The sequence below is a fragment of the Trichogramma pretiosum genome, unplaced genomic scaffold (assembly GCF_000599845.2).
Source record: "Trichogramma pretiosum strain Unisexual culture from Peru unplaced genomic scaffold, Tpre_2.0 scaffold43, whole genome shotgun sequence".
NCBI lineage: Eukaryota > Metazoa > Arthropoda > Insecta > Hymenoptera > Trichogrammatidae > Trichogramma > Trichogramma pretiosum.
Genome location: NW_019640864.1, coordinates 783,072 through 800,060, shown reverse-complemented (window position 1 = coordinate 800,060; position 16,989 = coordinate 783,072). Strand labels below are relative to the sequence as shown.

At 36.3% G+C, this 16,989-nt stretch overlaps 2 protein-coding genes across 4 annotated transcripts; one reads left to right on the top strand and one right to left on the bottom strand.

Annotated features, from left to right (window-relative positions):
• The first annotated feature begins 697 nt into the window (after positions 1-697).
• On the top strand, positions 698-2,891 carry LOC106649600 (macrophage erythroblast attacher). The gene is made up of 5 exons (XM_014367069.2): positions 698-736; positions 1,372-1,786; positions 1,858-2,170; positions 2,255-2,564; positions 2,638-2,891. The coding sequence occupies exons 1-5, from the start codon at positions 698-700 to the stop codon at positions 2,737-2,739; spliced, it is 1,179 nt and encodes a 392-aa protein (XP_014222555.1). The 3' UTR covers positions 2,740-2,891.
• A 793-nt stretch (positions 2,892-3,684) lies between these two features.
• LOC106649512 (NADPH-dependent diflavin oxidoreductase 1-like) lies at positions 3,685-16,906 on the bottom strand. 3 transcript variants are annotated; one of them, XM_023457606.1, is made up of 11 exons: positions 16,299-16,906; positions 15,590-15,812; positions 13,903-15,357; positions 13,718-13,797; positions 7,618-7,738; positions 6,741-6,822; positions 6,509-6,654; positions 6,278-6,423; positions 5,932-6,017; positions 5,393-5,842; positions 3,685-5,314 (listed from the first exon to the last, which is right to left on the bottom strand). In XM_023457606.1, the coding sequence occupies exons 2-11, from the start codon at positions 15,676-15,678 to the stop codon at positions 4,997-4,999; spliced, it is 2,973 nt and encodes a 990-aa protein (XP_023313374.1). In that variant the 5' UTR covers positions 15,679-15,812; positions 16,299-16,906; the 3' UTR covers positions 3,685-4,996. The 3 variants fall into 3 exon arrangements, with proteins under 3 accessions (XP_023313374.1, XP_023313372.1, XP_023313373.1); XM_023457604.1 differs by lacking the exons at positions 13,718-13,797; positions 13,903-15,357; positions 15,590-15,812; positions 16,299-16,906 and adding an exon at positions 11,962-12,652; XM_023457605.1 differs by lacking the exons at positions 13,718-13,797; positions 13,903-15,357; positions 15,590-15,812; positions 16,299-16,906 and adding an exon at positions 8,158-8,433.
• Between the last annotated feature and the right edge of the window lie 83 nt (positions 16,907-16,989).

Sequence of the window (16,989 nt, the reverse complement as noted above, 5' to 3'; positions counted from 1 at the left end):
CATGAGAGTACGGCAATGTTTTTACTCGCTCTGATGACGGATCATGAAAGGCAATCTTGTATATGTTGGCGCAGTGCAGAAAATGCTTTCGCGCAGGCCATAGGGGACTCTGCTGTTTGCGAGAGATTTCGCGACTATATGTATAATGTAGGCAAAGGAAAACCTATTCTGCACTCGACTGCGCTGCCCAAATCAGCTGGTTTTGTGTTTCTCCGTTCTCCGAGCGAGCTGCTTTATCGCGCATAAACAGATCCCGCAAAGCAGTAGAGGCAGCAACAGCAGCAGCTCGTAAACGAAAATTTTTTTGATCGCGCAATGCTCGCGTAGGAGCTTTCGTCGATGCTACGAGCAAAACAACGCAAAGATCGCGCGACCTGCGATTTTTACCAATCCGTGCGCTTGAGTGTGCGGGTGCGTTTGTGTCTGCAAGCGCGACTGTGACTTTTACAGTTGTTGCATGCCAGTTAAAGAGCAAACTCCGAACATTGTAGTCTTGTACGACGTAGCAGCTGTTGTTCATGTGTGCGTGAGTGTGATATGAGGAGCAGGAGATAAGATTCGTGCATTGTTCTCTCGTCGATTATTGCAGCTCCAGCACGTCGACGTCATCGTCGTCATCGTCGCTGTTTCTGTGTTTTTTTCTGCTCGCTCTTTCTCTCTCTCCCAGATTATATATCAAACGGAGCATCTCTCAATCATGGCCGATATAAAGAGCCTCGAACATCCAACTTTGAAGGTATAATACATTGAAAGCATTATTGTATGCCTGGCTACGTTTATTCATTTCCTCTCCTATCCTTTGTGTTTTGGACCTCCCCCACTTGGATCGAGCGAATACGTCTGTTTGTACATACATGCGTATGCGTGTGCGTATTGAAAAACAGCGATCCTTAGGGGGAAAGGTTTCGTGCCTTTCGATACAATCTGCTTTGTAAACATACGCAATATATCTCGCGCGCATCGATGTTTTTATATTTTCAAAATCAAGTAGCAAGAAACTTAATAGATTTCGTCATCGAGCTAATTCATATCGCGTCCAGGCATGACGGGAGAAAGATTCGGATGTCGAAATATTTGAATGTTAATGTTCTCTTTGTGAGATTACAATGATAAAAGCTTTTTAAAGACCAAACGATTCATGCGGAACGAGCTTATATGCTTCGTATCGAGGTCTATTTTCATTTTGCACTTTGCGAGTGTCAAATGATATCTCGTATCGGAGAAAATGTTACTTGATACGGAATCGTAAACACTATAACTGACTTAAATTCAAAATAGTAATACTTTAAATTAAACTAATATATAATTATACTTAAATAACTTTAAGATTAACATGAAATGGACGAAAGCCTAATGATGCATTTTTTTCAGGTGCCATATGAATTGTTGAATAAAAAATTTCGTTCAGCTCAGAAAACATTGGATCGTGAGGTGTCTCATGTTCAAAATGCAGCTAATGATTTTGAAAAAAATTGTTTAAGAAATGACGGGGCTGGTGTCCCAAGGAAAGAGATATCAAGACTCTTGGGTGGTGTGGTAGCTAAGCTCCAAGTCCTCAAAAGAAAAGCCCAAGAATCTATTGCTGAAGAATTACAAGCTGGCATGGTTTGCAAAAGACGACTGGACCACTTGAAAGAACACAATAATAATTCTCCAAGTGCGGTCAATCAATGGAGACGTCAAAGATTAGATAGAATGCTTGTTGAATACTTTCTTCGAAAAGGCTATTACAAGACTGCTATAAGATTAGCTGATTCTAGTGATCTGCGGGATCTAACTAATATAGGTAAAAAAGTAACATTTTTAGTTCAAACTTAGCAAAAATTTAGCAGTTCTAACAATTTCACTTACTTACAGATGTTTTTATGGTCTCTCGAGAAGTAGAGAAATCATTAGCTAATCATGAAACAAGCAGATGCTTAAGCTGGTGCCATGATAATCGTTCAAAATTGAGGAAATTGGGCAGTACTATGGAATTTAATTTGCGTGTTCAAGAATTCATAGAGCTTGTTCGAACGGATCGTCGCCTCGACGCCGTTAAACATGCACGAAAATGCTTTGTTAATTACGAAGATTATCAATTGCAAGAAATTCAAGCTTGCATGGGTCAGCTAGCATATCCTGCTGATCCTCATCATAGTCCCTATAAGGATCTGTTAGATGAAAAAAGGTAACTTTTAAATTGAAAGTAAAGTCAATACTGATTTATTTCCAAAGGTCATGATAATCATACAATGTACTTTATTTTTTGCAGATGGGACAGATTAATCGAACAATTTCGTCATGAAAACTACAGACTCTTCCAGTTGGCTAGTCAAAGTGTATTTACGGTAGCTTTACAGGCTGGTTTGTCAGCTCTAAAAACTCCTCAATGCTACAGTGCAAATAAAGAAGGAAAGAATCCTAGTTGCCCTGTTTGCCATGAAACTCTTAATGAACTTGCTACTCCTTTGCCATTTGCCCATTGTTCACAATCCAGATTAGTTTGTAGTATAAGTGGTAAGGCATTAAATGAGTACAACCAACCTATGATGATGCCAAACGGCTATGTCTATGGCGAAAAGGTAATAAATTATTACACTTATCTTATTTTTAAATTTGATTTCAATGTTAAGTACTTTTTTTTCATGCTTTTAGGCTCTGGAGAAAATGGCTCAAGAAAACAATGGTTCAGTTATCTGTCCTAAGACCAAAGAAGTATTCCCCTTCAAAAAAATTGAGAAAGTTTATGTCATGTAAGATTTTGTCTATACCAGATCTTGACGTGGTTTACGAGTGTATTATATACATAAGAAAGTGTATAGACTATATTTATCATCCTTAAATTACTCTAGCATATACGAATTTTTTTGGTTATGTAGATTATTATTAATAAATAACATTTAAAAACTTAATTGTAAAAAATTATCAAGTTAATATAAATATATTTTTCAAAAAAATATTTGTATGATTATTTGAAAAAATACATAATACGTTATTTGTAAGTAATAATTTATTTAACATTATTATTCATTTTTAAATTATAAAAACAATACATAAATCAATGGGTGAGCAATTTACATTCTTGTCAATAGAAATGAATTAATTACGTAGAACAAAATTCATAAAATATTACAATCATCGACAGTTAAATCACGAATAATTTGTTTGACACGTTAATACAAGACATATCCACAGTATATTTTAGAGTATTTAAGTTATCATCAAAACGTGTAATTTTTATGATCAATTTGACGTATAAAAATATTCAATCTATTCTAAACTATATCAATGGTCAATGTTCTTAATTTTTTAGAATCAATCAAATTGAAATTCCATTGTCATTTCTATTATTTTTTTAAATTGAATAATTTTTTATCTTATTGTCGGCATTGCTTATTGTGAAAGATTGTAAAATTACTAAAGTAAGTGTTCATTTTGCGTGAAATTTAAAAATTTTACAGAATTTGAGTTTCTGAATGAATCTGATACACTGACTTTACTCAATGAAAAACTACAAAGTATTATAAATCAAATTTATGCATAAAATATTGGCATAGATCGAGTATATAATTTCTGTTTACCCAATTTTATGTACAACCAAGCCATTTTTACAAGCAGGAAATTAATTCATTCATAATCGGTCAAGGAGCATGATTAAAAATTAATTGTCAAGTATCGTTTTTTGTAAATTATACTTTAAAATTCTAAAATAATTTGAATAAAATTCACTAACAATAATATTAATAGTTTTTGTATTTTTTTCAATAATATATTTATCGATAGCATATAAAACGTAGAAATCATACAATATTAAAAATACTATAGTATATTTCATAAAATTGTTGGAAGCGATTCGCGCAGTATTAATAGTTATTTTTATTCAGGATATTAAAAAAACCCAATAGATAAAAATACAAATTTAAATACGACAGCTTTACATGTTAATAGAAAATGCAAGTATTGAATTTGAAAATATTGTTTAACGCAAAATATTTCAAATTCAAAATAGGTTTACTTTACAATTAAATTTATAATAAATATTATAGATATTAATAATATAAAAGAGAACACTTAGTGGGTTTTGTAAGTCGTAAATATTGTTTAATAACAAAATGAATAACTACGCAACTTAAATACTAAACATTCGATTTTCATGTGATCTTAAAATCACATATTGCGAGATTGCATTATGTATACACGAATATGATAAAATGCGGTAGTTAAGTAATCATCTTACCAATCAGAGAATAAAATTAACGAGATTTCGTGCACTTGTACTTCTATACAATTGCCATCTAATTGCAAAATTTATATAATTGAAAACGATAGTATAAAAATGTATAACAACGTGTACATTTCATATAATATTATTACACTATAAATTCCCTGCTTTAATCGATATCTAGCATTTCTATAATGACAGTCAAGCCCAAATTTTAATTACAATTCATTTAAACAAGGATGAGTGATACATTTCATGCGTATACATTAAAATAGTATACCCATTTTAAACTGATAAAATCTTAACGACCTGCGCTCCACAGTATTTGTCAGTATGAAATAAAGCCAATCGTTTAGAGTTTTGCGCGATCGAGAATCAACATAATTATGAACATTCAATTTTTAACTTAAAAGTATAAAAATTGCAACACATTGATAAGCGCAACATTTATCGCTTACAATAAGCATTAACATTACCATTAGGGCTGAGTTATTTTATTAAAAATTGACTTAAACTAATTTTTTCATTTACACACATTAATCTTATCAAAAGAAAAGAAACAAAGTTCCATATCAGCAGTCCAAAATCCAAACAGAAAGATAAAACATCTTTGGATCAAATATTTTTCAGAAGACGTTTGGTAATTTTGATGATAAGCCAAACAATATACAACAAATTGCTTTGATGAAGCAGATTGATTGTTCACAAACTTACGCTCGTACACATTTATAATCGAAGCTCGGTGATTTTGTTTTTTTCTTTTGATTATTTTGAAAAAAATGTCACTGCCATCTAGCCGAGGAGCCCAGCAATTACGGGCATGGCGAATGAAAAGAGAATTCCGCTAAAGACACCGGTTACCAGGAAGGCAGCGCCAAACATGCCGGCGGTCGACGCGTAACGCGGCTCGACTGTGGTCGAACAGTATGTCATGGCACAGGACGAGAAGTAACCACTGCTCAGGCCCATGAGTGCACCAATGAAGAGGAAAGCCCAATCATTTTCAATGAAAATGAAGGTTCTGTTGTTGGGCATGTAGCGGCATACAAGGAAAAGGGGGATAAATACCACTCGCAGTAAAACTGGAACGATGAGGTACTTCTTACTCGGCTGTAGAAAATTGAAGAAAGATTATTACACATGATAGTAATAGATGAATTAAAATTTAAGAATAGCAGCGAAACTTACCCATTTGTACATGGAAGCGAGAAAACTTCCAATCATAGCCGTGACATTGAAATTCAGGAAACAAAACAGAAGTGTGAAGTAATTCGCTTCACGTGAGTCGACTTCATAATTTGGAGACTGGACTTTCATCATGACAGACGGGAACACCGAGAGCGTAACGAAAAAGATGAACCAAACGTTGAAGCACTGCAGAGCGCATTGCTTGAAGACTTCCCACAACGGAGGACGTCCAGTGGTGAGTTGGTTGGTCTTTCTCTGAGACGCCTCTTTTTCATGCAAGTACTCGTGATAGCGGTAGAATCGGTTGATGGGCAGTGCAAAGTACGTGTCAAAGCAGGCGAGCAGCACAAACAGCGCAGTGATAAAGTAATAAATAGCCGACGTGCGAGGAGATGGCGAGAAGTACGTTGTTAAGAGAATCATAACGGACGTGAAGGTTCCACTGATGTTCTAGAAATTGGACGAACGAAACAATGAAGGTTATTGACATCGATATTTTACAAAATGTTTGAAATGTAAAACAAACATGAGATACTTACCGAACCAAGAACAACACATCCAGTGTATTTACCAGGTAATTTAGCTGCCATACCGAATACGGAGTTTTGATAGATTCCGTTGGAGACTGAAATAAAAATTGATCCATTGCATTATATGTAATCAATTTTTTTATAGTACTTTATGCAACGGGTACGGATATACTTTTTCAGCGAAACGAGGGGTTGCAGCACGAGCCGAAGGCTCGTGCTGTAACGAGTTTCGTTGGAAAAGCATATCCGTATCAGTTGCATACAATATTTTATGGTACAAAAGCCTAAAAGTAGCGGCGAAGTAGCGATTTTTAGGTTAGCGTGCCATAAAAACAAAAAAAAATTGTAAACTTACTGTTCAAAATAACAACAGATCCCATTGTGATCCAGAAGAATATATTAGCCCAAGAAGAGCTATCGATCATTGCTAATACGATCGTGAATACAAATACGACGACTTGAGCGAATATACCATAGACGATACGGGTCGTCAAGTTACCGCTGCAAGTGAAAAAATTTAACGAAAAATTATAACATCGTTTACACAACTCATAGAAACTTAGATGAATTAAAAATCAATACTAACGCTAGAGGTAAAAATAAGTTCAACCAGTTGAACACGACGTTGGGCACTTGGGCGGAGAAAGTCACTGCATTACTAAAATAATCAACATACATTTGTGTCGAATTATCTCCAGTGGATTTTGGTGACAGTTTGTGTTCCTGGAAGTACTGTTAAAAACGAGAGTAAAGATTAAACATTAAATGATTTTGATGGGTATTGATCAATGAAAAAAAATTGTAGATGCAAAACTAACCGAAGGGGCGGAAATAAACATGTTCCACGGCATCAAGGCACCGACACCGTGCAGAATCATGATGAACATCACAATGTTTAATCTGTGAAGTAAGAAAAAAAAGAGAAAATTATTATCCATCATACTAATCTAGGATTGCATTTCTCGTTGAGCTACCTTAATCGGCCGCGAGCACGACATTGTCCGAACGTCTTTGAAACCGATAACGAGGGAATTCAGAGGTGACTTATTTGAATGAACGTAAAAATTCCATACGCATGGCAGGAGAGACGCATTGATTGAATTTAATAAAAAGGGGCGTTTTGATTGGGTTGCGGAATTCGCACTACGACGCGAATCGTGTTTATACAAAAGTCAAGAGATATAGTCGCCTTGCGTCTATATACCGGTTGTTTGTTCAAGATTTTTTTACAGCGCCCCGATAGAAAATGATAATGTACAATCGTCCAAGCGCAATGATACTTTTTCCTCGATCCGAGTCGTCGTCATCATCATCATCGGTGTATTGTAAGCGAAAATTGGAAACGACAAGTTCGTTTCTTTCCGTAATTTCGTTCTCTCCCTCCCCCGCATTATATACTGCACCGAAGGGAAAAGACAAAAAAGTGCACGCGAGCGTGAAATAACGATAGCCAGAAAGAGAGAGAAAGAGACAGGCCGATGATTCTGCTGACGGAGCTGCGCAAAATCGCTGTATCGCGCGCTCGGTGTCTCTTTCCCATAAAGCTGCAGCTGCAGCAGCAGCGGCGAAAAATTCCTCAATTACATCGGCCACCGGCCACGACCGCGCCTGAAGTATTTTTAATATAAGAATGGGAAAACAAAAAAAAAACAAAAACATCAAAAAGGTTGAAAAAATTCAGCGATGCAACATTACCTGTCTCTGGGCGGATTCAGCTCGAGGTTCGCCTGATCCATGGTGACGTTTTTGAAATTCAACTCGTCGTCGGTCTTGCCAGTGCCTTCCCAGCCAGGAGACAGTCGAACTGGTTCTGCACCTATGTATAGACAAGAAAGCAAAAGAATTTGAAATCTCCGTGTCTCGCTCACACACGCCAACACACACATACGGTAGCTTATATAGATATATAGGTATGCACTATACAAGCAAAGGTGTGCGTGTGCACACGATATGATATTTTCCCTCCTCTCTCTCCTTTTCTCGCGCTGCAGCAACTACCCTCGCGGTCGATGCACGCGCGCTGACCAGAAGAAATATTATACATTACGCCGAGGAAATAAGGAGCAGGCACGGCGTAAGTAGTATGTATAATATGTAGCGAGCGAGAGAGAGAGAGAGAGGAAGGCAAGTAAAGCATGCAAAGCAGAAGAGAGAAAAAAAGCAACAATGGTATGCAACGTGTTCGGAGATGATGAAAAATCGCGCGAGACGAACGCGGCGACGACGACGACGAACCTTTTTCTTTTTTGCCGGCCATGCCGTTGTATCCGTTGACTTTCTGGCTCATGATAACTTCCGATGATGCTGTGCAGCAGGCACGTCCTCACACACAAAGTCCCTATTCAATGCGATCACGCGCGCCTTTGATACAAGGTAGTAGTATGCCTACTACTACTCGGCTTGAGATCGAAAACAAGAATGAATCGACGAGTCGAGAGGCTCGTACGCACACGAGACACACACACCCGAGCAGCAGTAGTAGCAGCAGCAGCAGCAGCAGCAGCAACAGCCGACACTCTAATACAACTCCACGAGATAGTAAATACCATTAAGTTGTAAAGACAACGAGGGCTATTACCATAAACCAGACACGGGAAACTAATTACACGGCGTTTCAAAATATTTGATTAATTGTGTTACACGATACTCTGGCCACACCTCCCAAAATCGTAATAATTAACATGTGATGAGTCGCTACTTAGTATGTGCATCGACGACACTACTACCACGTGCTTGCTCGGGGCTCTCGTTCGTGCCGTACCGACTACTATTCGATTATAAAGTGAGAAGAAAAAATTGAAACAGTAGGAGGATAGGATTTCTCGATAAGATCGGTCATCAGATTAAATAACTTGCTCGCGTTAGCTTCGTTTGCTCGTATTTATTATTTGTTTGATCCGGCCTCGATTAAACATTGAAAAGCGTATCCGATCAAATTTTCAGCCTACGGTGTTAAGTTCGACGTTTTCGGCCGAGATGCGGAGACGAAGGCAATTGGTATTTAATGGTTCGCGACATTATCAATCGTCCAAAACGTTATCGACCAAGTAAATTTGTCCAAGTATGAGAAAAAAGCTTAATGAAACATAATAATCGTACACATATTTACTCCAACTTGTGTACAATTCATAAGCACTCGCCTACGCGTCGTTATCTCGGAAATTAATAACACAGATAGCTGTATAGATTTGATATTTCAACGTTAGATTTGTGTGTAGTTGGCTACCGGCCACTGTCTCTGCACAGGCTGAAATGCACTCACGCGAAGCGCTAGAGTGAAAAATCGCTTAGGTAGCACTTATAAATCGTTGATGTGTCGAGATCAACCGCGCGTGCACGTGGCGATTCGTATACGAAGCGACATTTTTCAAATGATTTTTTCCAACTCTATCGCGTGTAAAAAGATGAAAGGAAAAAAAATGTAGAAGCGATGAAAATTACGTGGCGATCTATATTAATGAGATTATTATTGCGAGTATAGCTGTGAAGATTTTATAAAGTTAAAATTAATGTCATTATCCCCTCAAGCCTGGGCGAGAAGTGAGCGAGAGAGCCATCTAAATTAGGGGCGCTCTTACGTCAGAGTAGACGGTATAAACGAGCACGTGCTGCAAGCGTATCTGAAAATACTGATGTCTATTTAAAGAATCATCAGTCTCTCGCGAGTGATAAGGGACGAATTCATATAGTCCAACGCGTGCACGGTACATCGCGTTATAACCATCTACTCTCGCAAAAGCTCGAAATAGGTTTGCAGTTTATCTGGCGCTTTTTTAGTATCGCTTTTGAAGAGTAAAAAGTAAACTAGTTACCGTACTCATCCTCTGAGTTAAAAGTATTGTAGCGCAAGTTTACTTGCTTCTCTGAAAAAACAGAATATAGACAAGTGATTGAATTAAATCATGAGCCTTCTTGCTTCGCTTTTTTTTCTTTTATGAGTAATGTTTTTTTTAGAGACTTTGACATTCCTCGATAGGCCGCCGGCCACCGCCACGTGGTCCAAGTCGACCAAGTCCACATGTAGTATAAAAATTAGTCTAAGAAGCCATTGATTAGAAAATTCGCAAGAGCAAAATCAGTTTGCAAGTTAGCCACGCCTTTTTTCGAGTATTTGTGAGTATAATGTGTTAGTTTATTATTTTCCGCCGGAGAATTAAACAAGTCCCTTATCGAAAGATATTCCGCCGAAATGATTATCTGCCCCTCTTATCTGCGGGCCACGATTCTCAGTACTTGTCGAATTCTCAATTACAACTATATATCTACGCGATCCTCGATAGAGCATATTTCTAATGATCGTTGAATCATCAATCGTAGAACGAGTCGTCGTCGTCGTCGACGTCTCTTGCTCGTCTTTATAGAATTGAGAACGAAAAAAAATGTCGCATGCCGCAATTAAGCTCTCCGGCGCTCGATCTGGATCTCTTTCTCACTGCTGCCTCCCTCGCAATTAAATATCAAACGGCGTTCGCCCGAGGCCGTTTTTATTATACATGTGCAACGGTCCGAAAAACTGATTAGTCATCATCTTGGCCGCAAGAAATGCCTCACAACAATGCTGCTCAATTGACAAATATCGCTTGACGCGCGCGCTCGCGATTCTACTCTCTCGGCAGCTACTCAGAGCGTGAGGAGCTTTTTCCGAGCGAGTCAAAGGTTCTCACGTTACAAATCGCTTGCGCGCTCGGAGAGATTATTGTGCATTTATATGGTGCATAAACACGTAAATAATCGCGCGATACACGCTGTGTTGCACAAGCGGAGGAGCAAGAAAAAAAAAAGAATTTGCACTCGTTATCGTTCGTACAGTAAAACGATGCCGTTTTATTCGAGCGACGAAAATCACTTCTACAAGTTGTAAATTAAGTATGTGATGTCGGATCTCGCACGAGGCACACAATGAAAACAAGAGCACAGCCGCAAAGAGATAAGAGGAGACGCGATACAATTGACAGATACATATATGTATTGTATGTACACGCCTGCGGCTTGGAAAAATATTTTCCGTTTCGATTTCTTTTTATATAAACGTCATGTTGAGTTTTGCGTTAAATGACAATGACTATATTTTGATATTCTTCATTGGAAGTACTCTGACATTTTATTTCAAGAAGTATGAATAACTTGGAGATGAGTGGAGTAGAAAGTTTAAAAGAATTAGTAGAAGTAGGCATTACAGTATAGTTCATACAAAGAAAAAAGGATATATAATACAGTTAGCTTCAATGGTTAAGTGCACAAGCTGGAAGTGCATCACAAGTAGGGCATAAAAATTATAGACTGTGTAGATGTATATAGTCTATACGTATCATACAAGCTACAATAGAGGGGGGTTGTACTCTTGCTACTCGTGGATGCTGCTTCAGCAACCAAAGTAAAGAGAGAAATAAAGATAGGGTACGGCGAACTCTTAAAAGATTATTTGAATATCAGTAAATGGCTTTAATTTGAAGAATAGCATAAAAACATGAATAAAATTAAAAAATGAACACAATCAATTTATAGAGTAATAAAAAAATATCATTTTCATTCATCAATTGAGGGAAAATTGTTCATAACTCTTATTCAATTATATAATTACAATTTTTTAACTCAATTAACATGAGCATGATATAGCAAAAACAAAAAATGAAACCAATTTGATGTACTCAAGCGCTTATCAAATCTATTACAATTATCTGCTGAAAGCAAAGCAATTATTGGTTAAAAGATCTGCATCACAAAAAATACTTGAGATTGAAATTCTCATTTAAAACGTTCATTCCAATCACTACTATAATTGTTTCACAAAAAATTTTTAAAAAGTATAATAGGATTTTACTTTAATTAAAGCATAAACGAATTGGTGTTTAAAAGCACAGAATGATTAAAAAAGCTAAAAGCAGAAAGCGAACAACAGAAATAGTGCAGTTTGATATACAAGCATAGGTCAGTGCCCTTATCTAGAGCAAATAAACAAACTCCGGCCATGTGGGGAGAGACATCGGGCAGAGCATGCAAGTAATTCAACAGTTATAACAAATTTTTTTTGTTTCTTACCCTTTGGGACGATCCTCGTTCCGTTCGAATCCTTCAGCAACGTTTGCTCCTCTGGCCCAAGGCCGAATTCCTTTTTCGTGTAACTGCCTGCCATTTTTTACTTTGTACTTTTACCGTTCCAACGAAGGAAAAAAAATAAACTACCAAATGATCACAATGGCACCCCCCAAAAAAAAGGTTTAACGAAGTCTGTATAACCTTCGAGTTATACTTATGTAATGTAATTATTTTCCTGCGCGTGTAACGAATGCACACGGCCGAGAGTCACCTCCTTCACTGGCAACACTACGAGTAAAAAAAAATGTTTCTGCACTGTTTTCAAAACAACATTATCGATGCGACAGTCGCTTGCGAAACTGTGCACAATTATTGTGTACAACGATGAGGTTAGGCACTCGAAACGGGTGCGAGACGCTCGCGGATTGTCGTCCACAATCGCACTGGTGGGCCGACGATCGCTCGATGTGTAAAAATGCGGTTTATTGGTTAGAAAGTAAAATGCTTCAGCAGCAGCACAGCAGCTTATAGTACCGTGAGTCTGCGAGTCGTGGTGGTCGCCGGCGATATGTAAGTGTGACACGCTCGTTTGTGTGCGTGAGTGTGTGGCGTACTTACTTTACTTGCTACTCACACACGCTTACACGCCCTCGACAAGTCGTTCTATATATAAAGCGAGAATAAATTGATTCGTTCGTTTACTCCCTCCTTTTAAAACGGAAAGGCTATAACATACAGATTTTGGTCTGTTGCGTTGCGCAAACGCTGCCTGACTTCCTCGAGAGCATCTCTATATATAGTTAAAAATGCATGCCGTTTTGCAACGCAGTGCGAGGACGCGTAAGCGAAGCTGCCAACTCCGAAAGAATACAATCAGTTGAACTTATGGACTCATCCTTCGTAAATATTCGGGTTCGATTTTTCTACGTTGGCAGCCTCGTTTACGCATCCTCGCACTGCGGACTGCAAGTTGCACGCATGTGTAAAGCAGCCCTCAGGGACGTGCGGCGGCTATTTGAATGCATGATGCACTTCGTCCGAGATGTCTCTCCCACTTCGCTTACGTACATAGATTACATCGAGATTGATTTTACATAGATGCAACCGGTGCTGCAATTGGCTTATACGCATGTGAACAGCAAACGTTTGCTTACTCGTTATGTTCTGCGCGCCTATCCTAGAATTAATAGAATTGATAGAATATAGAATTGGTCTTCATTTAACGCCGACAATGTCGTACACAAACGTCTCTTGATGCCACATAATGAATCATTCTGAAAGAATGAAGCACTTACTATTAAAAATTTAATAAAAGCAATTTAATCAGTGTGAGTTTTTCACTTGCTCCAGATTTTAATCGATTTAATTATCTCACAGTAATTACAAACGAAAAATGAGTTTTTAATTGTAGTCTCTAAATACATGCGAATTTCATCGAGAATCCGAAATGAATCGATTTAATCGTCGATAAAATTTATTATCAGTTCAAAAAAACATAGGGACTAATAATTTAAAATTTATTTTAATGTTAATTTATTTATTTTTTTTTTTTAACGTCAAAATAAATATCTCATTTACAATTCTATTAAAAATTATTTTAAAAAGTAGATGAAAGTTCACCAGGTTTCTACCTGATACTTCCAAGATTTTTCTAAATTTCTAATATAGTTTTCAGCTTCTTCGTCATTCATTCCTCCACAATCCTTTGCAACATTTACAAATTCCTCCCTTACAGCATTGGGCATATTTTTACAACTGCCTGCAAGGTAGATATTACCATCTTTTTGTAAGAAATCCCAGCATAACTGCTTTTGTTGTTTGATAATGTGTTGAACGTATCTGAAAAATATAAAGTTATATAATCAATGAACAAGTAATTTTATGCTGATGAGTTCATTCAAAATCAGAATAGATTATTAAAAATTCAATAAATTTAAAACTTACATTTTATCAGGTTGATCTCTAGAGAAGGCACAAAATAGTTTTAATTTGTGTTTTTCTACTAAAATTTCAAAATCTTCTTTGCAATGATAATCATGTTTTTCGTTTCTACAGCCAAAGAATAAAAGGCATGAACTCAAATCACCGTCCACGGCAGCTTTGTCAAGTAATAATGATCTGAATGGAGATATGCCAGTTCCAGGTCCTACAATGATCATCGGTTTAGTGTAGTCAAATTTGAAGGTCCCTTTTACAGTCCAAAATACAACTTCATCCTCTGGCTTTAAAGTGGCCAGCCAGGTCGAGCATAATCCAAATCTAGGTTCTACCAATTTCGTTTTGTAAGTAGTCACTGCTACCAATAAATGTAATTCATTTTTAGTATGTTTTAAACTTGATGCTATGCTATATGCTCGTGGTTTAATAGGGGTCATAATTTCAAATAGCAATTTCAGATTCAACTTGGCTGTTGTGTGAGGAAAATCGTTTAAAACTTCGATTATATTTCTTCTGGGTCTATTTATATAATTATATAACTCTTCTTGACCTTCTGCAGTTGTGAATTCTAATAATTTTTCCTTTTCTAACTCATTTTCACTTATCATGGAAAGAGTGTGCAAGGCCGATCGCTTTGGTTTAACATTCAAATCCCAATACTGCTGAGCGATTTGTTTCAAACTCAATTTTTGCTGTAGAACTAAGGGCACTTTTATTTCTTTTTCTTCAATATGCAAGACAACATCTTGATCTATGTCGACACCATTATTTTTTAAAACTTTGAAGAATTTATTTACTTGTTCATCAGAATTTTTTGCTTTTATGTACAAAACATCACCGGGGGAATAGTTAATTTCAGGAACTTTAAATTTTATCAGTCTTACATCTTGAAAATGATTAGGAGTGGTTGTCCTTATATTTTCGATAACTTGACTAGGAATGAGTAATTTATTTGTTTGTGCTTCATAGAGATAAATATCCTTTTTTGTATCGGTTAAAATTTTCTCATTTTCTAAAATATTGATGTTAAATTTTTGAATGATTTCATTTTCTCCTATTATATTTTCTTTTGGAATACCATATCGCTGAGCTATTTCATTGAAAACTCCATCTAACCAAGTACCAAATACGGCATCAATACCTAAATCATGTTGATCGTCAGCCAAGCCAATTGGAACAATTTCTGTAGCACCAAGTTGTCCCAATCGTTTGTTTAATTTCTTAGCAGCAAAATTAAATTTTTCAAAAGAACTATCTCCAAGTCCCAATACTGAATATTTTAAATGACTTAATAGATTATTTGGAAGACTTTTACGTAGCAAAAATCTCCAAAAATTCTTCATATTCATTGGCATATCTCCTTGTCCAGCAGTAGAGACAACAGCCAATAGGACGTTGTCATTTTCAAGCCTTCCAATATTGTAATCATCCATGGCATCAACAGTGCTCTTTAAACCATATCTGGAATACATTTTTCAATAATAAATCATTTGGAATATTAGTTAGAACAATTTTTAAATTAGAATAAAGTCATTTTATATGAATATTTTAATAAGGTTTGAGAAAATGCAGTCAGAGCGCAAGATTAAATAAACTTTTCTAGTTTGCTACTGTCTCGTGAGGTTAGTTGGTGAATTTAAACAATGACAGTTAAACCAAGTCATGTATATATAAACAAACTAAAAAATGTAACCTTTTGGAACGCTTCCAAATCTGCTCAGCAATGTCTTGTGCAGTTCCGGTCTCACTGCCATACAGAATAGTAATGTTTGGTCTCATCATCTTGAAAAATTAAAAATTACTGAATAATTTCTTGATATTTATTCCTTACTCCAATGACAATTGGGCCTTGACTGACAAAGATTACTGAGTGCAGTGTATCAGTACCAACATCCTCAATTCATCTCTGAGTATACCTGTGAGATAACGATATTAAAAATGTGAGTGTAATTGTAAGCAGTTTAGATAAAGTACAGTAAATAATCTTAAAATACACTTGAAAGTGTAACAAGATAAAACAGATGTTTTACTTTAGTAATGTAGATTCATTGTTTGAAAATATATTTATTAGATATTATTTGAAAACATTTTTAATCAAAGATCAGCAATAAATAGTCATCAGATAAATCAACATTATCATTGTAAATTGTTAATTGAAACCAAAAGTAAGCAACACATATTTCATTTACGTATGTCAAGTGTCAAGGGTAAAAGTCTATCGGCTCGTTTATTTGGCCGTTGGCCTGAGATTTATTCATGTATCTATCACGAATGTAATACATAATATATAAAAGATAGAATTTGATATTATTTTTAAAGATAAATTATTTGTTAGACTGTCATGATCACGGTTAACCTGTCTTGATAATAAATTTATCATCAATTACAATATTTACACACACCCGTCTGGATTTGATCACGTTTATTATTTTTCAGTCAACGAAATTTCGTCTGCTTTTTCTTCTTTTATCAATGTTCAGTCTGTATGACACGAGGGTCTTAGAATCTCGAAAAAACGAACCGGTAATTTTCGTCTGCTAGGTATTTTACGAATTCGGAATGTGTAGGGGACACGTCAATGGTAAATTAAAACTCTCAGGTTTGTGAGAACAAAATTTTGCTAACAATAGAATTTTTATTTACAATAATTTTTTCATCGTAATTCGAAAAATAATCCAATCATTTATATTAATTTATATTAAAAGTTCAAAAAGTTTAAGTTCAGTGGTTTTCAGTTCAAAAATTGTTGCGAGATTGATGGAACGAGCATCGGGGACATACAGATATAATTAAAAAATCGCAAGGTTTGTCGCGCAACGCATGATTTGTTTTTTATCTAAAAATACAATTCGATTCGAACACGGAAATCGATCCAACAAACGTGTCGACGGTTTCGATCGCCGGTCACGTGCACGAACGATGGCAAAATAAAGGTACCGCTCTCGGAGTCATTTAATAATTATATTATAAAATAAAGTCGCGATAACACAACTTGAGGTAAAAATTTCGAAAATCCTGTTCAAATACGCTGCTATCTGTATACTTTCAACGTTATCAACCTCGTTCGATAAAAAGAATCTTCTACGTTTCGCC

Coding starts and splice junctions, on each gene's coding strand:
- LOC106649600 (XM_014367069.2), top strand. CDS start 698: ATGGCCGATATAAAGAGCCTCGAACATCCAACTTTGAAG. Junction 1,787..1,857: donor GCGGGATCTAACTAATATAG/GTAAAAAAGTAA, acceptor ACTTACTTACAG/ATGTTTTTATGGTCTCTCGA. Junction 2,565..2,637: donor GCTATGTCTATGGCGAAAAG/GTAATAAATTAT, acceptor TCATGCTTTTAG/GCTCTGGAGAAAATGGCTCA.
- LOC106649512 (XM_023457606.1), bottom strand. CDS start 15,678: ATGATGAGACCAAACATTACTATTCTGTATGGCAGTGAGACCGGAACT. Junction 13,798..13,902: donor AGAGATCAACCTGATAAAAT/GTAAGTTTTAAA, acceptor TATATTTTTCAG/ATACGTTCAACACATTATCA. Junction 7,739..13,717: donor TGGTAATATCTACCTTGCAG/GCAGTTGTAAAA, acceptor GTCTATACATAG/GTGCAGAACCAGTTCGACTG.